At 40.7% G+C, this 26,865-nt stretch overlaps 1 protein-coding gene across 6 annotated transcripts in view; it reads right to left on the bottom strand.

The window, feature by feature from the left end:
- The window catches only part of LOC132824993 (A disintegrin and metalloproteinase with thrombospondin motifs 20-like), a 383,141-nt gene that overhangs the window by 223,024 nt on the left and 133,252 nt on the right, over positions 1–26,865 (bottom strand). For 5 of the 6 annotated variants that reach the window (XM_060839950.1, XM_060839951.1, XM_060839954.1 and 2 more), the window contains 3 exons: positions 25,716–25,840; positions 24,977–25,017; positions 8,497–8,602 (listed from right to left, as the gene is read on the bottom strand). In XM_060839950.1, coding sequence (XP_060695933.1) covers positions 8,497–8,602; positions 24,977–25,017; positions 25,716–25,840 — 272 coding nt within the window. The remainder of the gene's footprint in view (positions 1–8,496; positions 8,603–24,976; positions 25,018–25,715; positions 25,841–26,865) is intronic. The other variant, XM_060839955.1, reaches the window with a different exon arrangement.

Below are 26,865 nucleotides of genomic sequence, written 5' to 3'. Positions count from 1 at the left end.
GCAAACCCAATGGTGATTATTATTTTAAAACCCATCTGGTTCACATAATGCCCTGTAAGGAAGAAAATCTGCCATCCATGCCTGGCCCAATATGTGACTTCAGACAGCATTGTTGAATCTTAAATGCCCTCTGAAATGGCCGAGCAAGCCATTTCAGTTCAGGACAAGTGGAGAGGGCCTTTAAATACTGACTTAGTCAGCAATGCTACATTCCATGAATGAATTGTAAAATAAAAGTTCACAATGACCTGTGTTCATACTTATTAATGACTTTGATGTTGCAATAGAGACCATATATGCACATTTGCAACATGTTATATAAAGATTGATGGCAATCTAGGAACAGAAGGATTTCAACACAAGCAAATGGGAGGTAAGTTTGGAAAAAAAAAGAACTGAGTAATATTTAAATGATGACAAGTTAAGAACAGGCCAGTGAGATTTAAGGAGCTATGTCCACAAATCACTAAGCAATAGTAAACAGGCTAAAGATTAAAATAAAAAAACTAATGGGATCCAAGATGGTGGCGATTTAGGAAGATCACCTTGCAGAGCCCCACAGGACATCGCAAGTGGGACAACCTCCTATCCCACCCTACCCTGACCATTGCGATATCCTGGGACTCTGGAAATGTCGTGGAAACGGTCAAAGCACAACTTCCTTGGTTTTCGCCATCCAGGGATGCCAAAAAAGGAAGGAGGTGTCCGAAGCCGGGCCCGCGGCCCAGGCTGTAGGATACTCAGACTCTATTTCTTACCAGGTGCTGGAGAAGGAGCTCGCAAAATCTCGCGAGATGTTGGGTAAACAGATCAAGGAGAAGCTGGGCCCCACCTCTATCATGTTACAGAAACATGAACAGCAGCTGGGAGACCTGGAGAAAAGGACGGATGAGGTAGAACCAAGGTTAGAGTGGTGCTGGAAATGCACAGCAGGTCAGGCGGCGTCCAAGGAACAGGAAAATCAACGTTTTGGGCAGGAACCCTTCATCAAGAATGAGGGCTCATTCCTGATGAAGGGCTCCTACCCGAAATATCGATTTTCCTGTTCCTCAGATGCTGCCTGACCTGCTGTGCATTTCCAGCACCACTCTAATCTTGACTCTAATCATCAGCATCTGCAGTCCTCACTTTTGCCTGGATGAGGTAGAACACGGAGTCGCAGTGGTGGAAGCTGATATTGGCTCCTCCAAGTATAGGATCCAGGCCTATCTTTGTGCGGTTTCATCACAACAGAGATAAGGAGAGAATCGTGGAGGCTTCCAGAGTCCAAGGGAAGGATCCAAAGGCCCTAGTTTACAAGGGCTTGAAGATCACATTCTTCCAGGACTTCTCAGAGGTGGTGATGTGGAAAAGAAACTCCTATGAGAATGTCAAGAGAAGACTGAGGGATCTTGGGATTCTGAGGTATCCGGTGGTGTTTTGGATCACCTTAGATGGATCTGTACATCTCTTTCACACATCGGAGAAGGCAAGTGACTTTGAGGACAAATTAACTTAATCTAAACAATTAAGTATGTACAAGTAGTAGTGTTGTTTGGATATGTCTCTGTTTTTCTTTTTAAAAAAAAAGTCTGGTTGGGGCTTTCTTTCCCTTTTTCTAATTGATAATAATCTAGTCTAAACTATGCTCAGGGGCAGGTGGAAAGTGTACTTTCAATTTCTAAGTTAAGTTATACCAAAAGAAGGGTGAGGTACTTTCTCTTTTTTTTCAAACTTTCTTTGGTCACATTGTCATTTCATGGTGTATTTTCTTTCTTTTTTACTTGCGTTTGTGGTGTGGCTCTAGCTAGGAGGAGGGAAAATGGTTGGACGTCTAGATGCCAACTTACGAGCTGTTTATGCCTGGTTCAGGTATTTAAATGCCCTGGCTGCAGTATTGGCAGCAGGATGGAAAGTTGGGTCCTGGGGTGTGTAGATGCCTCCTTTGGGCAGGGGGTGAGTTCACCTTTTCAGCACCATTGGCACTTTATATGTTGATTTGTTTTTCTGGTTTTTGTTGTATATAACCTTTGATAGCTTTATAAGTTTGTTGACAGTAGTGGCTTTAGTTTATGTAGTTTTTATGTTCGATGGATCTTGCGATACTAAGGCTGGGTGATTTGTAATTTGAGTTGTTCCTCTCTGGAATCTAAATGTTACTGGGAAGGTTATGGCTAATGATTTGATTAAATGGTGTACCTGGAATATCAAGGGGAGTCACTCACCAATTAAGAGGAAGAAGGTACTCTAAAGTCTTAGAAAGGAAAAGGTGGATATTGCTTTATTACAGAAGGGTAATAGGGAGCATTTGAAATGACAGCAGAATGGCTTTGATTGGATTTACCTTTCATCTTTTCATACTAGAAGTAGGGGAGTGGATATATTGGTTAGGAGGAATCTCCCATTTAAGTTACTGGAATGTGTTATAGACAAACACGGGAGGTTTGTAATCCTCAAAGCCCTGATAAGCGAGAAAGAATATGGTGTTTTAAATGTCTATTGCCCTCTGGACCATCCCCTCAAATTTCGAGTAGATGCGTTCTCTAAATTGATCAATCTCGAGTCCCAGCATATCCCTAAAACATAGGAAATAGGAGTGGAAGTAAGGCCATTTGGCCCATCGAGTCCACTCCACCATTCTATCATGGCTGATGGGCATTTCAATGCCACTTACCCACACTCTCTTCGGATCCCTTAATTCCTTGTGAGATTAAGAATTTATCAATCTCTGCCTTGAAGACATTCAACGCTCAGCTTTCACTGCATTACATGGCAGTGAATTCCACAAGCCCACCGGTCTCTGGCTGAAGAAATGTCTCCTCATTTCCATTCTAAATTGACCCCTCTAATTCTAAGGCTGTGCCCATGAGTCCTAGTATCCCAGCCTGGCGGAAACAATTTCTCAGCGTCCACCCTGTCCATGCATTATCGTGTAAGTTTCTATTAGATCTCCCCTCAACCTTTTCAACTCTAATGATTGCAATCCCAGGATCCTCAGCTGTTCATCCTATGTTAGGCCTACCATTCCAGGGATCATCCATGTGAATCTCCGCTGGACACAGTCCAGTACCAATATGTCCTTTCTGAGGTATGGGGCCCAAAACTAGACACCAGTATTCGAAATGGGGTCTAACCAGATCTCTATAAAGTCTTAGTAGCACCTCACTGCTTTTACATTCTAACCCTCTTGAAATAAATGGCAACATTACATTTGCTTTCTTAACCACGGACTCAATCTGCAAGTCAACCTTTAGAGAATCCTGAATAGTATTCCCAGATCTCTTTGTAGCTTGGCTTTATGAATTTTTTCACCATTTGTAAAATACTTCATGCTTATGTTCTTTTTTCTAAAGTGCAAGATCTCGCATTTGCTCACACTGAATTTCATCAGCCATTTCTTGGACCATTCTTCTAAATTGTCTAAATCTTTCTGCAGCCTTCCCACCTTCTCAGAAATACCTGCCTGTTAAACTAACTTTGTATCATCAACGAACTTCACCAGAATGCCCCCAGTTCCTAAATCCCGATCATTAATATATAAAGTGAACAGCTAGGGCCCCAACACTGAACCCTGCGGGACACCACTTGTCACCGGCTGCCATTCCAAAATAAGAACCTTTTATCCTAACTCTCTGCCCTCTGTCAGGCAGCCAATCCTCAATCCATGCCAGTAGCTCACCTCAAACACCATGAGCCCTCAACTTATTCAGCAGCCTCCCATGAGGCACCTTATCAAAGGCCTTTTGGAAGTCTAGGTAGATTACATCCACTGGGTTTCCCTGGTCTAACATACTTGTTACCTCTTCAAAGAAATCTAACAGGATTGTCAGGCATGACCTCCCCTTACTAAATCCATGCTGACTTGTTCTAATTTGACTCTGCACTTCCAAGAATTTAGAAATCTCATCCTTAACGATAGATTCTAGAATTTTACCAACAGTCGAGGTTAGGCAAATTTTCCTCTAATTTTCCATCTTTTGTCTTGATCCTTAAACAAGGGGGTAACAACAGCCATTTTCCAATCGTTTGCGACTTTTCCTGACTTCAGTGATTTTTGAAAGATCACAACCAATGCCTCCACTATTTCTTCAGCCACCTCACTCAGAACTCTAGGATGGGCCAGGAGATTTATCAGTTTTTAGACCTTTTAGCTAATCATGTACTTTCTCCTTTGTAGTGGCCACCAACTCTGCCCCTTGACTCTCCTTAATTGTTAGGATATTACTAATGTCTTCCACTGTGAAGACTGACACAAAGTATTTATTACGTTCTTCAGCTATTTCCTTATCTCCCATCACTAGCCTTTCAGCATCAATTTGGAGCGGTCAAACCTCTACTTTTGCCTCTCATTTGTTTCTTATGTATTGAAAGAAACTTTACCATCATTTCTAATATTACTGGCTAGCTTACCTTGATATTTGACCCCTCCTTCCTTATTTCTCTCTTTTTTAAAGGGGGAGATTTTAATTGTCTTATGCATCCACAGTAGACAGGTTGCCCAAAGGATATCTGTACAAACTAAACAATTAGTGGATCTGTGTATGGAGTTAGGGTTGGTGGACGTCTGGAGGTGTCTCCACCCGACAGGCAGGAATTTTATGTTTTTTTCCAATGTCACACCAGGATTGATTTTTTTCTGACCCCCGTAGAAACCCTAGACTTGTATGACTGGTAATATTACCATCTCCAATTACCAGCTCCAGTGTACCTGTTGGTTAAGATTAAGGACACTATAGTGGGCCCGAGGCACTGGCGAATGGATCCCTTTATCCTCAAGAATAATACGTTTGTGGAGTACTTCTCTAGGGAATTTCGGCCATTCCTAGACATTAACTCAGGCTCGGTTAGTAGCCCCTTCGTCCTTTGGGAAACTGCCAAAGTCTATGTCAGAGGGTTAGTTATTTCCGACTCCACCAGTAGGAGGCGGCAGAAGGACAAGCAGCAACGTCTCCACAAAGCACGGTTGAAGGCAGCCGAGAAGGCTTACTTTGACAGGCCCTCATTGGCCAAGCTGCAGAGGATGATGGCGCTGCAGACTGCATTGAATTCCATGCTCATGCAGACAGCAAAGAAGGAGCTTATCTTTGCAAAACAAAGGTTATATGAGCATGGTGACAAGCCAGGCAAATACTTGGCATATCTCGCCAGGAAAAGGGGTGCCCCTCAAGACAGAACGTCGATTAAGGAAGGGTCTGGGAACCTAACATGTGATTCCAAAAAAGATTAATGCAGCATTCCAGAGATTTTACTCTGTATTATACCAATCTGAGGGTTGTGAGGAGGGGAGGGCCAAGATGGAGTCCTTTTACAAGGATCTGGAGCTCCCAGGTGTGACCCCCGAACAAGAATCTTTTCTCAATGTCCCCTTTATCAGAGCAAGAGATGCAGGAGGCTGTGAAGCAGCTTCAGAGTGGAAAGGCACCCAATCCTGATGGACCTCCCAGCGAATTCTATAAGGAATTTATAAGCATATTGTCAGGCCCAATGCTCAACATGTTCAATGACTCGTACAGTCATGATCATCTCCTGCCATCTCTAAGAGAGGCCAATGTTTCATTTATTCTTAAAAAAAGGAAAGTCTCGGAGCACTGTGCTTCTGACTGGCCCATTTCATTCCTAAATGTGGACTTTAAAATCCTCTCTAAGACTCTCGGATTAAGGCTGGTGATTGTGTTATCTTCTATTGTTAAAGAGGACCAAATGGACTTCGTAAAGGGTCGCAAATCCTCCAATAATGTTAAAAGGCTGCTTAATGTAATTCAAGCATGTCAACAACAGTCAATACAGGGATTGGCAATTTCTCTAGATGCAGAGAAGGCATTTGAACAGAGTTGAGTGGCCGTATCTTTTTTATACTCTGGAGCGGTTTGGCTTGGGCAAAGTCTTTATAAGATGGGTAAAGGTTCTCTACAGTGACCATCTCACTGTGGTCATCATCAATGGGGTACAATCAAGCAATTTTAATATTTTCAGGGGCAGCCGGGAGGGCTGTCCACTTTCGTTGGTGATTGAACCGTTGGTGGAGGTTATTCGTAGGGATCCTAATATATCAGCTCCAGAAGTGGGGACAAAATTATATTGATTTTTTTTGTCAAAATCAGCAATTTCAGTGCCTCACCTGATCCAATACATCAGCTCGTTTGGCACCATTTCCAGGTACAAGATTAATTTTGTAAAATCAGAGGCTATGCCTATGCGTGGTCTTACAAAGATGCTAGGTCTAGAGGGCGAATTTCAATTCCCATTTAAATGGTCACAGCGGGGTTATGTATTTGGGCATATTCATTACTCCAGTTCTTTAAAGCTAATTTTGTTCAATTATTCGACAAAAATCAAACAAGACCTTCAAAAGGTGGGAGGCGCATCCAGTCTCATGGTTAGGTCTGATAACGCTTATTAAAATGAATACTCCCCCCCCATTTGTTGTGGGGTGGAGTGGGGTGGGGGGCCTTCAGATGAGTTTGATTGACTCTGCGGGGTGTGGGAGAGACAGCTAGGCTTTGAGGCCTCCTCAAAGGCATGGGAAGATATTTGGGAAAATGCAAGGAAGATATCAATTTGCAATAGGACCCAGGCCTTACAGTTGAAGATTCTCCACAGGGTCCATTTGGCTCCGGATGGTTTGTCAAAATTCAAACTAGGGGTATCTTTAATATGTCCCAAGTATGAAGTTGGTACGGGCACTCTTATCTATTGTCTCTAATCCTGTGATAGGCTTAAAACATACTGAAGCGCTGTGGTGGGTGCAATAGAGGGAATTTTGAGTGTAAGGGTGGAGAAGGACCCGATCTCTCTTCTCCTTGGCCTGCCCAGTGTGTAACCTGTAGATGTGCACAAGAAAAATTTTCCACATCTTCACTTTCTGCACAAGAAAGAATACCTTGTTAGGTTCGGGATTCGAAAATCCCCTGGGCCTGTCGGGTTGGCAGAAGATTGTTAAGGAGCATAACCCCTTGGATTTTCTCAAGTATGGTACACCACAAAACTGAGAATTTCTATAAGACATGTGGCAGCCCTTTTTGGAACACAGATTTGTCTGCCACACTAACAAGGGTTTTTATATAGCCGCAACGATTGTGTTTTGCGAGTCCAATATCCAGAGAGGGGGAACTGCGAATGTATGGATAGGTGAAAAGTATTGCTCTCAATATTTGAGTGTTAGTGTTTTGCTTGGCTGAGCTGTATTATTATTATTTATTAGTTTGTTGTTAGTCATTATTTATTTAGTTAAGTAATTGGAGTTATTATATTTTTTAATATACATATTTATATATCTGAACATGAGGGAGGTTTGGGTTTTTAAAAATGTTTTTGGTGTTCTTTATTTGTATTGTTTTGAATTGTATTGCTTTGTATTTGTTGTAATACTAAAAATGTATTGCTCAATAGATTAGATTCCCTACAGTGTGGAAACAGGCCCTTCGGCCCAACCAGTCCACACCGACCCTCCGAAGAGTAACCCACCCAGACCCATTTCCCTCCAACTAATGCAGCTAACACTATGGGCAATTTAGCATGGCCAATTCACCTGACCCCCACATCTTTGGACTGTGGGAGGAAACCAGAGTACCCGAATGAAACCCATGTAGACATGTGCAAACACCACACAGACAATTACCCAAGGCTGGAATTGAACCTGGGACCTTGGAGCTGAAAGGCAGCAGTATTAACCACTGAGCCACCGTGCCACCCATCAAAAAATATTTTTTAAAAAACTAATGGAGTGGTAGCTTCAATAATTAGAAGGCTTGAATATGAGAAGAGGAATATCAAGCTTTATAAAGCTGTGGTTAAACCATATTTGGTGTACTGTTGTAGTTCTGCCAATTGCACCTTAGAAAGGGTGTTAGCTTTGGCAGGAGTTCAACACAGATTCCCTAGAATGGTAAAGAGTTCCACAAGGTACGATTACAAGTAGAGATTACATAAAAGCAGCTTGTGTCCCCTTGGCACGGATTGAGAACAGATTAGCTGTTCAAGTTTTGTTGCAGACGGACAGTGAATCAGAGAGGGCAATTCACCTCCCTGATTAAATTAACATCAACAATTCAATAGTATTTTGAGTTATTTTAAATTGACACATTTCCCCATTCTGGTGTTTGATTAAAAACAACTTTTAATAGTTTCTTTAATATTGCCACATGTAAAACAATTAAAGTTAAAATCTTAAATTTCATACCTAAAAGTTCTTTAATCAAAAGCCCTATTTTCTGGTTAAACCGGTTTCAAAGCCATGTAATTATCACATTACATCTGAGAGGAAAGAAAATTAAATAACAGAGAGACTTCAAGTTAACTAGTAAAGATCAGTAGGGTGCAGGCCTGTAATTTGGCAGGTGCATGTGTAAAGGAAAAGGAGGAAAACAAAACTTTTCAGCAAGAAAATAGTAAATGTCATGTGGCTAAACATAATTTCATATCATGTCTGACCACTGCCTCGATCATATCCAGTTGCAAAAAACTTAAATAGCACAATTATCAGAGAGACATCAGCCTATAGACAGTAAAATTACTTACACATGTCCCAATTCGTGAGCTATAGTGAAGGCAGCACTTAGACCGTTCTCCTCACTAATGGAGCAGCTGCGATATGGATCGCACATTGTACCAAGTTCTGCTAATCCTGAAAAGAATGGGAACATGCAGTTTAAATTTAGTAGCAGTGAGCCAGAGCTTTATGAGAGTACAAGGACAGTAAGAGTTAGAATTGTTTGCCTTGGACAGAAATATTCTGGCTCTTTTATAACCACCCCTGTGTACTACATATGCCTTTGGCTGAAAGGGTGGCGCATAAAACTAAGTTAAAGATAAACTATCAAGATAGCTACTGGTCATTTTCTTTCTAATTATCCCTCTTTGTTCAAAGTGTCACACCAACTTATTCTAATCTGTTTTTCGCACAGTGGAACATGAGTCCAGTGATGGAGGGAACCCAATATACACGAGGTCTGAATGTTCTCACACCATCACAGACGGAAATATTTTAAATTCTATTATCTGGCAAATCAAAATGTCTACTATACCATTCTTTTTAAGAGTTCACTGCCAGTTATAAGTATTATTTATCATCATCAATCCAATTGACCAAACAAAACCAGTATGTTTCTATATATTGCACAAGCCCTCTTGGATCCTTTGCAACCCAAAGTTAGAAAAATTCCTTTGCCCAAAACCTCTCCCCACTGCTCCCTTCACTTGTCCTACTCAATAATGTCAAATTCCATAGGAATAGGTTGGCCTTCAATATCTTACAAAGTGCGTTTTTTTTTGCTGGTGAGCTTCAACAATAGGAGAGTCCCTTCCCTTCACTCAGGAGCATTGCAGCTTGTGGTGATTGGAAGGGATCACATGGGGGTTTTCCATTAACATTTGCATTTTGATAAACAAGCAGGAAAGAAAAGTAATTTCAGGATTTGTACTTGTCTCTTCCAAATTACTTTCCACCATAAGCTTCCTTAGAGAACGATAGCACAATCTTCACCTCGATATAAGCAGTATTAGACAAGGAACAGGAAACATTCTTAATTGAACATGACACCAAAGCGTCACCTTTACTTGAAAACATGGCGGATTAGGCATAGTGGAGTTTTTCAAATAACCATCAGGAGTGAATTAAACATTGGGCTTTGAAAAATAAAGCTAGAGTTCATGCCCCAGGCTCAGGTCTGTCTTAGAATATACAAATTTAGCTCAAGTTAAAAAGGAAAGACATTAATGCAACACGATTTCTGCATTCTCAGGGAAAACAGATGCGATGGATACAAGTCAGGGATGTGGGCATCATGGGTTGTGACACTTGGGGGACTGGCTAACGAGGTAATTGAATAGTTGAGGCTGGACAAAGTACAGGTAACAGATGAGCTGAGATGGAATAGACAGAAGATACAATGAGATAAAAGCAGACAACCTTTGTGATGGGAAAGATATGAAGGTGAAATTTCAGCTCAATGTTCAGATTGTGATTAATGAGTGAAGGAGCATGAAATTGATGCTGAGAGAACAATGTTTGTGGCAGGGACTGCTAGCAATGGTTTTAATTCTCTGAAGGTTTAACTGCAGGAAATTACAGCATTCAAGACTGGATGCTGTCTTGGTACATTTTAAACCAACGTATATCTTCAGTTGAATTCACTGAAAGGTTGCGTGAAAGATGAAAGGAATAAAGAGGGGGAGTCAAGAATAAATTCATGGGAAATTCCACAATAACAGTGCAGGAATCAGAAGAGGAATCTTTACAAGTTTTTTTCCTGGTTCCAATAAATGGCAGTGGCAATTCTTAAGTCCACAATAATACCAACCAAATCAAATTGAAGTCCACGCTCTGTGATAACATGCTACAAAGAGTAGGAACAGACATTGCAGTCTCTCATTATAGTGACAACTACTTCTTCAGTGTTTCCTCTCATGTATAAGCAAACAGTCTATAGCACTGCACATCATGATCCTTCTGTAATGTAGCTCACTATAAGAAGGATTTACTGCCATCCTCCTCCTTCAGCATGGAGGTCTACATGGCCTGCTTGGTCTAGTGTGAGTGAGGAAAACCACTTGGTATTCTCAAGTGAAGAGGCAATTGTCTCAAACAGGATGCAGTTTATTGCATAATGCAATATGTACAAATTACAAGAATACAACAGAGATTATTACAGAAACCAGAGAAGTTTTCAGCACTGACCATCAGTGGTAGTTTCCAAGGAGCTGTATGGATCAAGTCTTTAACCTGTATCAGCAGTTCTTATTTTAAACCTGCCAGTAAATCTGTGGGCAAGTGTGTAGACTCTAACTTGCTGATGGGCTGCAATATTTTATTTCAACTTTGGTGGCTACAGTTTTGTTGGAATCAACATATTCACTCCTTCTGTCAAATTATTTGAGGATTGTGTCTTGCTTAGCATTGCTTAGTATTCTTCCTGATCGTGGGAAGTTAAGGAAATGAAATTCTTTGTTTGAACGTGTATCTTCTAAATCACCTCAAAATCCAACAGCAGACTTAAATCTGTCAATACTAATGTTCACCAAGCTCTCTGGGACTCTGAACTACATTAGTTAAAGATTCACCAATGAGCTCAAGTGGGCTATCGTGCTCATGGACAATATGATTTCATGTGAATTCTTACAAACTTTGCTGATTCTTGCAGTCTGAACTCTCTTCAGTGTTGATAGCAGTGTAAAACATTTCTGCCAATCCAGTATAGCTCCACGTTTCCATCTTGCTTACAGTTTGAAACAAATTTCTCATGCCAACGTATTTAATCTCAATGAATACTGTCTTCTCTGTGTGTGTTCTGCTACAAGTCTAGCGAACCTTGTAAATTTTCTACCCATTTTCCTTTGGTGGATTGTTCCATGGCTGACAGTTTCTGAACCAAATGTTCCTTGATCTGTTGTTCCAAGACTGACAGTTCCTGGCTCTTAGCTTCTCCTATTTGAAGACTGAATTCAAGAAACACATTCGTACTCAGACTGAGAACTCTAGATTGTGAAGTATGTATACGCTCTCTATTATCTAAAGGATCAGTCCTTCTATAACACAATGGTTGTGGAATCCCATGTTTTTTGGAAACAGCGTTTAAAGTGTTTGCACTTTAGAAACAGTGCCCCCAATTTGCCAATCAGGTTAGTGAAGTTTTGTTGACAAAACGCATGCTATGACAGAACAACCTGTACTCCAATTCTGTAGGAGAGTTGCTTGTAGCTTACCTTTAACCTGAAGTGCCAAAGCCTCAAAGATAACGTTGCTGCACTGCTGTTGGCTATACACAGAGTTTCTTTAACCACGGGGTTCTATTTGAATCGTGGTATCCTATTTGATAACATATTGACACTTAGCGCTGTATCAGGTTGAAAATTAGGCAGATACTAATTGACATAAATTGCCTAAAGACGAGATCAGATTGTCAATCTTCCATAGGAGTACCGTGGAGAATTAAGAGGTACTCATTCTTAGCAGTTTTTGATTCTTCAAAGAAGCAGTAAGATAAACATCAAATAGGCTATATGAAATTATTGAAAACTCTGCGTGGTACTCATGACTGAATAGGCCCATCCACTTCAATGGAGGTTTGTGCACTAGTGAGCTTGAATGATGAAGCTGTGAAGCATTATGGAAGCAAACGGGAGTGATATGATAATTTGACCAGTTGGAGGAGGAGAAACAGGAGGAAATTTGATTCCACGTCACTGTTTTTATTCAGTGAAAAAGCAATCAGTTCTGAGTGGCCATCTCATTTTGCTAGCAGAGATGGGATGGTTATTCTTCCCCCTTCCTGATATGTGCACATTGGGGTCTTCACCTTCAATTTCTTTGTCATTATCACTCTCTTCAGAAAGGACAAATCCTTTCTACAGTTTGATTTTATGCAGAATACAGCATGCAACAATGACTGAAGACTCCTGTTGCTGTGGACATCAGATTGACATCTATGGCTCACTTGATTAAAACCATTCCATTGTCAAAGAATTTTTATCTCCCACTTTTATCTGCAGTTGCCCTACTGGTGTCATAAACTAGGATTAGTGGGTTAAAAAAATCACACAACACCAGGTTATAGTCCAACAGGTTTAATCCAATTGACAGTGGTCCATAGTTAACCACTAGCATAATATTCCAACAGCCTGTGGATAGAAGCAGAAACTTCTGAATTTTAACATGCTTAATGTGAATCCCTTCCAGAGGTTCAAAAGGTTCAAAACACATACATCTCAGGGTATATGGTATCTCACCGTTTTGCTAAAAAAAAGTGTTAGAAATTTGCAAGTCAATATGAGGGAGTTGGAAGCTGTGAAGGCTCTAGTGAATGATAAACTGATTAATGTGATGCCCAATTCCAATAAAGGATAATTTAAGCAGATGACATCAACACCATGTAAAATGGAATTGATGGAAAATGGAACAATTTAAACTTGAGGGCTAGCTTTATGATAAGCTAGTAAAATACCACCCAGTAATGACTCTGAAGGCAAAGGCTCTGTCCAATTAATGTTCTTTTATTATATTCTTTTGTGGAATGCTAACAGGACTTACCCTTGAACAGAGGTCAGTTGAGAGTCAACCACATCACTGTAAGTGTGGAATCAAACACAAGTCAGACCAGTTCAGGACGAGTGAGTTATTTCATTAGTGAACTCCAAGTTTTATCAATAAATTGAACTTTAAATTTGCTTTTTGTTCTGGACAAAAGGTAGCTATTTTAAGTCAGATGATTATAATGGGATAAAAAAGTGTTATCTAGCATTTGGATGAGTTATGTTGATGTGGAAGATTAGATTAGATTACTTACAGTGTGGAAACAGGCCCTTCGGCCCAACAAGTCCACACCGACCCGCCGAAGCGCAACCCACCCATACCCCTACATTTACCCCTTACCTAACACTACGGGCAATTTAACATGGCCAATTCACCTGACCTGCACATCTTTGGATTGTGGGAGGAAACCGGAGCACCCGGAGGAAACCCACGCAGACACAGGGAGAACGTGCAAACTCCACACAGTCAGTCGCCTGAGTCGGGAACTGAACCCAGGTCTCAGGCACTGTGAGGCAGCAGTGCTAACCACTGTGCCACCGTGCCGCCCAAAGATGTTTATGTGGAGCCCTCCAAGTGTTGAGTTTCCTGATTCTTGATGTAGTTGTAAGTGCAAATTACAAGTTAGGAGGAGTTTTTAAATCTGAAGAAGCACTTGAGGTGGTACAAAATAGATAACTGAGCAGCACAATAGCAGACTAATTTATATTACAGACTATAACAAAAAAAAGGATGACACTTTAACTCTGTGAAGACTATGAATCTCAGAGATGGAGGAGTCTGTATATTTTTGGCTTGTGACTTTGCTTACACCAATTAAAGCCAACAGAGTACTGAATGATATGATTGAAGTCATAATTAAATTGCAAGACGGTGTTGTTATAGTCTTTATGATAACTTAAGCTTCAACTGGGGCAAGAATGGAAACCAAATATTCCTATCCAAAAGAATTTCAGCAAGAAGAAAGGAAAAGCCATCCATCCTGTACCCTGCAATTGTTTTATCATAACAAAGACACTCTTCATCATGCAATTTCAAGGCTAGACCAATTACCAAATAAAGAACTCAAAATGTGAGAAACTCCCTGCCAACGCTCCCTTCCCCACTCCAACTGCTAGGTGACCAAACTAGTGCAGGGGAATGAGAAAGTTACTGGAATCAGATGTCTGAGTGAGGGGTGGTGAGAAGGGGGGTTGGTGAGGGGGGGGGGGGGGGGGTTCAATTTGCCAAATGTGAGAAAGCAAGCAACAAGACAGATAATCCTACTTGACATTTTCCTTGCAAAACTACCTGAAGCAAACACATCTGTCCAGAAACCGCCACCTCAATTTCTTGCACAGCCAACGATCCATCTTCACAGTGATGATACTTTTGCCAGTGTTGTGTAACATAATAAACAAAAATGATTCAAAAACAGATCTCTCAGCTCAAAACTGGGCAGTCATGTAGTGCTGAGAGCCAACAGTAGCGTCAGGATTGTATCCAATATAATTGGTCAGCTCAGGAGCCTGGTACATCCCTCACCCTACTGTTCCCAGGAAACTGACTCTAGTTTAATGAAGAGGGGGAAGAACATATCAGGCACCAGTCATACGTAAAGGTGAGATGTAAACCTGGCTAAACTACAACATAGGACCATGTTCATATTAATCAACAAAAGTACAATGCTATAGGCAGCTAAGTGGCCTCACACCAATCAACAAGCTCAAAGCTCTACACTTCTGATACCTCTAGTCATGAACAGTAGTAGCTGGTTAAGCAAGCTACAGGGGCAGGAGAGTGCAAACATATCATTCCTCAATTGGATTTGATTCAGCCAATTCAATTTACTCCATGATTGCAAGAAATGGTTGAAAGCTCTCAATGCAGTCAAGGCGACCTGACAATATACCAGCTGTGGTATTTAAGCCTTATTATCCCAGAAGTGGATGCGCCCAAGTTAGATCGTTCCAATATATTTACAATAGTGGCATCAACCTGGCAATATGGCAGACTGCTCAGGTGTGTGTGAGACTCACAATGAGGAGGACAAATCCAACCGAGCCAATTATTGATTTACTCCAGATCTCATGACAGCATTTTTCTAAACGTTATCAAAACAGCTGAACTCTAGAGATGAAGCACATAATATCAAAGTGGCATTTGTCTGTGTGACATCAAAGCAGTCTAGAAAATTATACTTAATGGAAATTGGGGTATGTTCTCTGCTGGTTAGAGGCATACTTGGCAAAAATAACTCTGCTTGTGGTCATTGAATGCTAATTACTTCATCTCAGGACATCTTGTAGGATGAATGGTTAGAAATAGAGGATGAGTTTTTTTTTAATTCATTCATGGGATTTGAACCAGGTTGACAAGGCAAGCATTTAATGTTCATCCTGGAATTATGTATGAAAAGCTGGTAAGGAACCATCTTCTTCATTGCTGCAGTCTACGTGGTGTACATGCACCCACAGTGCTGTAGGCAGTGAGTTCCAGAAACTCTGGACAATTACACAATGCTCAACCCCATTCATGACTCCTCAGATACTGAAACAGTCAGTAGCTGTCTACAGTATCTAGGCTTAGACTAAGTGACAAGGAACACTTCTGTTTTACAAGTGCTAAGTAATGGCCATCTCCAACAAGAGAGAATCAAACCATCTCCCCTTGACATTCAAGACATTACCATCAGTGAATCCCACATGATCAACTCCTGGGAATTACCATTGATCAAAAACTGATCTGGTTGAGCCATGTAGATAATGTAGACAGGCAGGAGGCTGAAAAAACACAGCAAGCCAGGCAGCATCAGACGGTGGAGAAATCAACATTTTGGGTGTAATACTTCTTCAGGACTGAAGAAGAGTTATACCTGAAACATCAACTTCTCTACCTCCTGATGCTGCCTGGCTTGTTGTGTTCTTCCAAACTCCTGTCTGTCTACTTTGGATTCCAGCATCTGCAGTTCTTTTTTGTCTCTATGTAAATAATGTGGCTACATAATCATATTGGAGACTGGAAAATTTATGGCAACTAACTTTGGACTTTTGAAAGGGAGTGATGGAATACTGTCCACCTGCCTGGATGAATGTAGCGCCAATGACGTTCCAGAAATCAACACCATCCAGGAAAAAGCAACCTACTTGATCAGCAGCCCATCCACTACCTTCAACATTGACTCCCTTCATCACTTGCACTCAGTGGCAGAGAGTGCATACCATCTACAGTACATATTACAGCAACTCATCTTTGACAACAAATACTAAACCAATGATCTGTACCACTCGGAAGGACAAGGACAGAAACCTTGAAAACATTGACAACTTCAATTCTGCTCCCAATCATACACCATCCTGACTTGGAATTACATCACTATTGCTGCTCTGTCACTGGATGAAATTCCTGAAACTCCCTTAACAACATTGTGAATGTACATTGAACTTCAACAGTCCAAGATGGCGGCTCAGCTCGACTGACTTCTCGAGTATAGGACACAATGGGCCAAAAACATTGGCCATGCCAGCAATTCTATGAATTACTTTAACAAAATAATATTGGGCAAGTACATCATGTCTGACTAATTTTAAAAGCAGGCTAACAACACATTTTATAAGGGAGTCTCTATGGATCTCATGACTGCATTTTTCTAAATGTTGTCAAAACAACTGAACTCTAGAGATGAAGCACATAACATCAAAGTTACAACTCTATGGATGTTACAACTATGGACTTTTCTTTCATGCATGAGATGTGGGTGTCACTGGCTAGGCCAGCATTTATCTCTCATTCCTAATTGCCCAGAAGGCAGTTAAGAATCAACCACATTACTGCGATCCTGAACCAGGTAAAGAATGACAGATTTCCTCTCCTAATGGCATTAGTGAAGCAAGCGGGTTTTTCCTACGATCGACAACGGATTCATGGTCATCACTAGATTCTCATATCCAGATTTTTTTCATTGAATTCAAATGCCACCCTCTGTCGTGGTGGGATTTGAACTTGGGTGCCCAGAACACTCCTTGTTTCTCAGGATTAGAAATGAAGGGTTATGCCCAAAACGAGGATTCTCCTGCACCTTGGATGCTGCCTGACCTGCCACACTTTTCAACTCTTATCTCAGCATCTGCAGTCCTTTCTCCTAGTCTCAGGATTAGACGTCCAGTAATAATACCATTACGCCATTGCATCCCCTAATCATTCTGGAAGACAATCAACATTGTTCGACTAAAGAGATTGTTAGTGCACAGAATTGTAATGGGGTGGATATTAGCTGGAGACAGAGATTAGGCATGAAGGGAACCTAGGCTATTTGACTGGATATGACATGTCTTCATGGAACTGAATGAGAGCTTCAGCTTGTGTAACAATGATTCAGATGAAGGTTTGAAGAGCTGAGTGTTGAAATGTTAGCTCTGGCTCAGTTGGCACTCAGGCTGACAGTTGTGCATCCAAGTCTCATGGCATTTCTTCAAAGAAAAGCTTGGAGGCTATCCCTCGTATCTTGGCCAATATTTATTGCTTAATCAACATTATAACAGCAGATTATCTCATCATTATCACATTACTGCTTTTGGACGATTGCTGTGCTCAAATTGGCCACAATGTTTCGGTTATTCTAACAGTGCCTATACTTCAAAAACACTTCATCACTTGTAAATGTTTTAAAGTTGCTGTGGTCGTGTCAGATTCCACATAAATAGGAATCTTTTCTTTTAAGGTTTGCAAATGACATTATATTGGAAGACACTGGGGGTTGCACACAGCAAAGAGAAAAGAAATGGTTTGGGTTTTCAAGACTGAGCAAATGGAGGTCAAAATGGCCGAATGTGTCATCATCCGTTTTGGATCCAAGAAAGACAAATCAAAGTTTCCTTTAATTGTGTATCTAGGAACTGTAAAGGAACAAAAAGATTTGAATACCAATATAAATATTGCAATCAAGATATTGGATAGGTGTGACGATTAAAGACACTATAAGGAGGTGGGCATGCTTAATTGCACAGACATCACCTCAACAATGATATACTATACTTGGAAGGACTACTCAGCAGAATAATATCAGGGATTAAAAAGGTTAGATCTGAAAATTGGCTTGCATAGATCTAGTTTGCATGGAGGGTGAACTTATTGAAGTACTTAAATACAGAAACGTAAAGTATTTGCACTCGTGAGGGAATCAGACCAAGGAACCACATGGGGATATATGTACACAAATCAGTGAAGATAGCAGGGCAAGTTTGGAAAGATTCAGAACATACATACCATGAGCTTTATAAATAAAGGCATAATGCACAGGCAAGAGATGTATAATAAATTTCAATTTTAAAAAAACTGCTTCAGCCTCAACTGAAGCATTATGTCCAACACTTAGCACTGTGCTTTAAGGAAGATATGGAAGCATTACAAAGTGTGCAGAAAGTGGAAACATGTAACTCTATCCCTTGAAAGCTAGGTCAGTTGTAATACTTCAGCCTGAAAATTAATATTTTTTGTTATATAATCATTTGAGTGCTTGGTAAAGGTGAGTAAATGAGGCTCACATCAACCAGCAAAAATGCCAGAACAGGATTTGGTGTTAAAATAGCATAATCCTTTTCCTTTGTTCCTACACAGGGAGTCAATGATATCCTGTTAAATGGCGGGGAAAAAAATAGAGAAAGAAATGTTCTGATAATTTTAGGGAATTTAGAAAATTTACTAAGCAATAATGGAATTATTATTAAGGGCCACTTTAACCGTTCGAAGCTCAACTAAAATTGTAGTCAAATGTGGGGAAGAGTTGTTGAAATATATCAAGCACAGTACAATCAGACAGGTTACTTCAGATTCGGCAGAACAAGAACAGCCTGAAATACACTTTGTCTTAACTGAAAGAAACTTAGCTCAAACTATTTGACAAATCAATTTAAATTCTTGCAGTTCTTTGATTTTGATGCTCCTTAATATACACAACTTTTTGTGAAGAAGACAAGAATCCTCGAATTGATACGGTACAGGAGGAGACCATTCAGCCAATTATACCTGCACTGATGCTTCAAACAAGCATCATTACCTGGTGCTAATCTCTTGCTTCTTCATGATAACATTGCACAGTATTTCTATCCAAATTATCATTCAATGCCCACTTGTATGCTTTTCAAAGTGAACAAATTTAAATTAGCAACTTGACGCTAAATAACCTAATTGAGATTACAATGAAGAAAAGAGATCTTAAAACAGATAAAAATCCATTAGACTGTTCATTTCAGTCAAATAAAAGTCTAAATCCAGCCCAGATTAAAAGTCTCATTTCAAATAGTAGACCAGCGATGAGAGATACTCAAATGAAATGGTCAGGGCATCATCAGTTAAGTATGTTTGGACATTAGAGTGTGCATCAAAGCTTGGGGCTCTATGATTAGAAAATTTATGAAAAAGGTCTAGAAAGAAGTGTGCTAAAAATCAAAGGGGAATAATACAAATCCATAGAACCTTAACGTATGAAGAAAGCCGATTACATCTGTACCGGCCCTTTGAAAATGTTACTCAATTATTTCCACTCCATAGCTCTGAATTTTATTTGTTTCAAATATCTATGCAAGTCTATTTCAAGCTTCCTATTCAATCTGCTCCCATCACATTGTCAGACACTGTGTGTTAAACATAACTTGCAGTGTAAAAATATCTTCCTCACTCCAGCCCCTCTGATATTCTTTTCAACTGCCTTAAATCTGTGTCCTCTAGTTATCAATCATTCTGCCAGTGGAAACAGTCTGCTCAAAACCAAACACTGTCCCTTTAAACATCTCTTATAAAGGTCCGTTGTAACTTTTCTACTCTCACAACATGTCATACCTCAGCAGGGTTGAAATCTTAAAATCATTATAGGCTTTGGAAGAAAAGTTCAAATTATGGAATGAGCACATAACTGTGAAATCAGACAGGTTGAAAGGGGTTGAGAATCGATTGTTAGTATAAGTATTTCCAAGCAATCCAAGGAAGCAAATGAAGTGTGAAAAAATGTTTAATCACTTTGCAATGAGGGATGTCACAATAGGAGCAAGTGAGGACTGCGGGTGCTGAAGATCAGAGTCAAAAAGTGTGGTGCTGGAAAAGCTGGGCAGGAGGCATCCGAGGAGCAGGAGAGTCAACGTTTCGAGCATAAGTTCTTCATCAGGAATTCCACAGAGTGAACAAAGGCAGAAATTCCTATTTTGTCAATTTTTTACTGAGGAAAATCAAAGCTGTGGCTGTCATAAATGTGACTGAGAGAAACATTCGAAAGGACTCTGCACTGAAACAACTAAAATTAGAAAGAAAGCTAGCCCTCACGGTGTGTACACCAGAATGTGGAGGGAAATTAGAAAAGAAATAACAGAGCGCAATTAGGGAAACAGAAATTGTGTCAGAAGGCTGGGTTGTACTGGAAGTTCGAAGAATTCCTACAGAGTGGAAGCAGGCCATTCAACCCTTCAAGTCCACACTGACCATCTGCTGCCCACCCTATTCCTGTAACCTGCATTCCCCATAGCTAATCCACATAACCTACACATCCTTGGACACTGTAGGCAATTTAGCATGGCCAATCCACCGTAACCTGCACATCTTTGGACAGTGGGAGGAAATCGGAGACCCAGAAGAAACCCACCCAAACCCAGGGAGAATGTGCAAATGCCACACAGTTGCCTGAAGGTGGAATTTAATCCGGGTGCCTGGCACAGTGAGGCAGCAGTGCTAACTACTGAGCCACCAAGAAGGTAATGGTGAAGTTGAAGACACTGACTGAGTCATATAGGAATGATAACAGAACAATGAAGATTTATTAGAATCAAAGGCTTTGGACAAAGTTTCAGAATGTGAGCATTTCTTCCCCTCACATGGGCAATGTTAAGGGTGACCAGAAATATGAAAGATTTTGAGAGGGTAAATTATTGAAGATTATTTCAGTCATTGGCACTTTACAAATAAAGAAGACACAGTCACAGGATTAATGAAAAAAAAGGGGTACTTCTTTCTCACTACACGAGGATGGTTATTATAAAATGAAATGCTTTATCACAGATAGTGATTGAGGTGATGTCCATACATTTAAGAGGAAATATGAACAGTTTTTTTGAAAAGAAGCGATAAACATGATTCAGTAAATGAATCACAAAATGGGGATATTATCAAAGTTCCAGTAGCAGAACTAGCACTGATAGTAATATCATAGCTCTTTCGGAAAGCTTTACCATTTTACAATTATATAAATCAGAGATAATAATGTTCAAATACTTTAATCATAGTATCCCCACACTGTGGCAACAGGCCATTCAGCCCAACAAGTCCACACTGACCCTCTGAAGAATAACCCACCCAGACCTATTCCCCTACTCCTCTACGTTTACCTCTGACTAGTGCACCTAACCTACACATCCCTGAATACTACGGGCAATCTAGCATGGCCAATTTGCCTGACCTGCACATCTTTGGATTGTGAGAGGAAACTGGAGCACCCAGAGGAAATCCACGCAGACACGGGGTGATTATGCAAACTCCACACAGACAGTCGCCAGAGGATGGAATTGAACCTGGGTTGTTGGCGCTGTGAGGCAGCAGTGCTAACCTCCGCGCCATCGTGGGTCCTCGATTCATTTCTGACAACAGAATCAAAACTTGAGAAATATCCGGTCAGGGTCGTGCATGTTTGGCTTGCTGGGTTGACAGATGTCAAAAGAATTTTCAGTGGATTTCCCATGCTGCCAATCTGGTAGGCCTTGCAGCTGACTGCGTATGCCCTGGCTGTGGGAACAGCTGGCACTAAATACTACTGAAAATGTGTTGCTGGAAAAGCGCAGCAGGTCAGGCAGCATCCAAGGAATAGGAGATTCGACGTTTCGGGCATATGCTCGAAACGTAGAATCTCCTATTCCTTGGATGCTGCCTGACCTGCTGCGCTTTTCCAGCAACACATTTTCAGCTCTGATCTCCAGCATCTGCAGTCCTCACTTTCTCCACTAAATACTACTGACATGAAAGTATCTGAGGAGAAAATAGTGTTGTAACTTTAACCTTGAATATGCAACAACTCTTCTATTACTGAGAAGGAACTGAAAATGTTTTAAAACACTGATAAGCTCAAGGCATGCCTTTGCTCAATAAGCACAGCAACTGACAATGAAAACAGAAATTAACAAAAACGAATGTGCAGCAGATTTTCTGCATCTTTTCACTCCACAGGTTTAAGATACTGGAACAGCAGACATTTCCTCCAATGAAACACTAGAAAGACTAAAACATTTTGCTGTTATTAAACATAATATAATTGATCCTGCCATAGACTTCATGCCTTGGTTACAACTTCCATCCCTGATAATGGTCTAGGGCTGAATCCTGTAGCTATGTCTAACCCCGATGAATTTATGATCACAAATCCACTCCATCAGCAAAATGTCTGCAATGTTGCTAGACATTGACACTGTGTCAGCTGATCTGCTACTGTAACCCTTATCCTTGCCTTGTTACCTCCAGACTTGGCTATTCCAACACAGCCTGAATACCCTGCTGTACTCCACCCTCACACATTCAAAACTCTGACCCCATTTCTTAACTTTCACTAAATCTCAGTCACCCGTCATCTTCTGTTTGTTGACCTCCACTCTCTCCAGCTCTGACAGTAACTCAATTTCAAAGCCTTCAGATCTCTCTATGGCACCTCTCCTAGCTATGTCTGTAATCTCCTCCAGCTCTGTAAGCCTTGGCAAAATCTCAGCACTCCTCCAATTCAGGAATGTTGTACTCTCTCAAATTAATCGTAGGTCTCTGACACTACTGGTGTCCAGGCCTTCAACTATCCAAACCACTCTGCCCATCTCTCATCCTCTAAGATACTACTTTGACCCTGATTTATTTGTCTTGATATTTCCTTCCGCACTTTGCGTCAAAAAAGTTTCTTTTATTGCATCGCTCTTGTTAAACACCCCATGGCATTATTCAGTATTTTATGTATGTTATATAAATGTGAGCTGTTGTTGGGATATGTAGGAACACACAAGTTATTGTGGTTCTGTTTGCCGAGCTGGGAATTTATGTTGCAGACGTTTTGTCCCCTGTCTAGGTGACATCTTCAGTGCTTGGGAGCCTCCTGTGAAGCGCTTCTGTGTTGTTTCCTCCGGCATTTATAGTGGTTTGTCTCTGCCGCTTCCAGTTGTCAGTTCCAGCTGTCCGTTGCAGTGGCCGGTATATTGGGTCCAGGTCGATGTGTTAGTTGATAGGTTCTGTGATTGAGTGCCATACCTCTAGGAATTCCCTGGCTGTTCTCTGTTTGGCTTGTCCTCTAATAGTAGTGTTGTCCCAGTTGAACTCATGTTGCCTGTCACTTGCATGTGTGGCTACTAAGGATAGCTGGTCGTGTTGTTTCATGGCTAGCTGATGTTCATGGATATGGATCGTTAGCTGTCTTCCTGTTTGTCCTGTCTTCCTGTTTGACCACTAGGACTCATAACAGCACACAAACCAACAGCCACTCTCAGACAACAATTCACCAGGACGAAGGACCTGATACCCAGCATGAGCAAAACCAATGCGGTGTACAAAATCTCATGCAAGGACTACACAAAATACTACATAGGACAAACAGGAAGACAGCTAACGATCCATATTCATGAACACCAACTAGCCACAAAGCGACATGACCAGCTATCCTTAGTAGCCACACACTCAGATGACAAGCAACATGAGTTCGACTGGGACAACACTACTATTATAGGACAAGCCAAACAGAGAACAGCCAGGGAATTCCTAGGGGCATGGCATTCATCCACAGATTCTATCAACAAACACATCGACCTGGACCCAATATACCGGCCACTGCAGTGGACAGCTGGAACTGACAACTGGAAGCAGCAGAGACAAACCACTACAAAAGCTGGAGGAAACAACACAGAACCGCTTCACAGGAGGCTCCCAAGCACTGAGGATGTCACCTAGACAGGGGACGAAACGTCTGCAACACAAATTCCCAGCTCGGCGAACAGAACCACAACAACGAGCACCCGAGCTACAAATCTTCTCCCAAACTTTAAACACACAAGTTAAGCATGATCAAATACCAATTCTGTCTGCAGAGTCTAATTCTGATAGTTCTAAAAAGTTTTCTTTTCCCTCAGAACTAAATTAATTATTCAGAAAATTCCTCTTGTAGTTCAGTATTGGAATTGTTTGTTTCTTGATTAAAATCAAACAACTAAATAATTCAAATCAAACACCTTTGAATTAGAGGAGTAGATATTAGTAGAGATTTAGTAGGATAATGAGCAGCAAAGATGTAAGTTTTGAAATCACTTTAGAGTATCGAAATGCAAAACTGTCTTGGGAAATCTGGTGCATGTGAAAAGAGATTACACATGAACCTCCCTCCACCAAATTTCAGTTATAAGCCGGGAATCGCACTGGCAAAGAAAGAATACAGCAAAGATACTGAAATAGAGAAGCATGGAAAGAGAAACAAACATGGGGAGCACACCAGGCAGAGGAAAGAAAACAGGCCATGTTAAATGGAGGGAGAAAGAGAAAGGGCTACAGAAAATATTGGGACAGAGAGTGAGATTAAGAGAAGGACTTCCGGTAAAAATTAATGAACAAAACTGTCATTTATTTGAAACAGAGATACCATAACCTTCAAAGAAACTACACATTGCATTGATCAAAATTTCATGCATATTTATGAATCCGTTGTTACAAAACAGACTGTGGACATCACTTTTAAATAAAACTTATGACGTCTACAAGTTACATAAGGATTCAGTTGAGCAACTCTGTGAAACATCCAAACCTTTCATCAGAACTGCATTTTCATGCATAACAGGATTGAACAAGAGAGATTTAAATCAATATTTTTATGCTGAGACAATAAAAAGCAGTTTGAATCTCATCACATTCTAAAAGTTCACCATTCCAGTTTTCTTAGCATGAATCTTGTACAGTAAGCCCACAATGCATGGTTAGCTGTGAAAGTTGGTCTGTTTCACTTACCCAAAGTATCACACTTGTTTCTAGCTCTACAAATGTCTTCCCTAAAATCAAACAAATTAAACTAGATAAGAATTTTTAATAAAGAATGAAATTCTGATCAGTACTGACAGAGGAAATTAATGTACAGCCTTGGGGTAGGGAATGGTTAAGGGGTTTAAAAAAAATTACTCAACTATTATTATTAGGAACTAGAGGTAATGTAGGTTGGGCAGGTACTGGCCTCTGAGGTTCAGAAAATAGAAGGCACAGACAAGCAAAGAAAGTTCTCCTTCTCTACTTGTCTGTGTTACTCAGATTTGGAATTTAATGTGCCCAGAGTTTTAAATAGGACATGCTTATATAGATCAAGATTACTCTGGACTCTTATTGTTGCTGTTTGGAAGTGTCAATGATAATTAATTAAAATCGACAACTGCCCAGAGATTTCCTCATTGCAACTTGCTGACTCTGATCATATACCCTGAAATGATGGCTAATAACAATGTATTACACCCTTATTTTGCAACAGTACTCGGTCCATGAATTGAACAGTACTGACTGATCTTTAAACATAAAACCCAGCCAGCCTGGTGCTTCATTCTAGCTTACTTTAGCTAGTTTATTTTGCTATTAATCCACATTTGGTTTGTAGTTAATATATTGCAGGATATTCACCTTGGGAGTCATCACATTAGGAACTGAACATAACAATCTAGAGTCAGGCAATGGAAGTGGAAATTCAGGAGCAAGCAATAGTTACCTAGTGATGAGGACTGCGGTGTCATGATGGGATGGGTGCGCATCATCCAGGATGTTGTGTGTCTGCTGCCACACACAGAAGTTATGAAGAGTTGTAGCTGCGTTAAAACTGATGGATGGTCCTTCCTGAATAGGCGAAGAAAGGAAGACATTAAGAATGTGGAATTTTCTTGCCTGCAGACTTTTTCACTGCAGCAGCTTTTCAAAATGAACGGTACTCTATTGGAAAAAAGTTCAGAGTGATCAAGATTCACACCAGTCCTTAGAATTTCACACTGTCAAATGGCACTTTCAAACACCCCTGAGGGTCCCAGTATTTACCGACAGATATCAGGGGCAATTGGGCTCTTCCCATTTCACTTTCGCTGCTATTCAAGTTCGTAGTGAATTAAACTAGATGATTACTCTCTCCTCACTCCCACTCCTACTCATCCCAGGCTGAGAAAAGACTGAAGTGCAAAGTGCTATAAATGCTCAGCAAGCCCAGCAATATAAGTGAAGTGTTTCAAGAAGAATGAGACTCTTTGTTAGAATTGGTCCTGTAGGAATACTCGTGAGATGAGGAGTTTAACTCTCACAATATCACAAAGACTGGCTGATCCAATCCAGCCATATAAGTCAATTAGTGGCGGAGATCAGACAGGTGTACAGACTGAGGGAATAGAGGAGAGAGGAGGAGACGAATGGGATGTCACTGAGAAGGATGAAGAAGGTAACAGCAGAAAAGGAGAAATTATAGGAGTGGGTTGACATTTTCAGCCAGGCAGTGGTGATTCAGAAATGGGCAATAACTGAGGTAAATAGGTGGTCCATCTTTTTTTTCTTCATGGATCTAAGCGGCAGCTTATGCTGTAAACCCACATCGCTGCTTGTCACTGCTTTAAGATCAGGACTGTTTCAGAGATGTCCGCTTGCAGGGAACATGCCAGCTTTCCTAAAAAGGATTTCCTAAAGCAGTTTCTGCTTTTTGAGGATGTACCAAATGAGTCAGCAAGGAGTGGACTCATTCACAGTTACAATTGCCATGGTGTCGCTGGAGAAGAGCTGTCCTGTTGAATACCCAAATAAACAAGCTGCAGAATTCATGGGAAGATGCATAAGATTGGTACAGTTAACCAGCCACAGGTGAGGGTTACTATGAGGAAGAGACT

The sequence above is a fragment of the Hemiscyllium ocellatum genome, chromosome 19, assembly GCF_020745735.1.
Source record: "Hemiscyllium ocellatum isolate sHemOce1 chromosome 19, sHemOce1.pat.X.cur, whole genome shotgun sequence".
NCBI classification, from domain to species: domain Eukaryota; kingdom Metazoa; phylum Chordata; class Chondrichthyes; order Orectolobiformes; family Hemiscylliidae; genus Hemiscyllium; species Hemiscyllium ocellatum.
The sequence above is the reverse complement of the archived record's forward strand: the minus strand, read 5'-3'. Positions and strand labels throughout refer to the sequence as shown.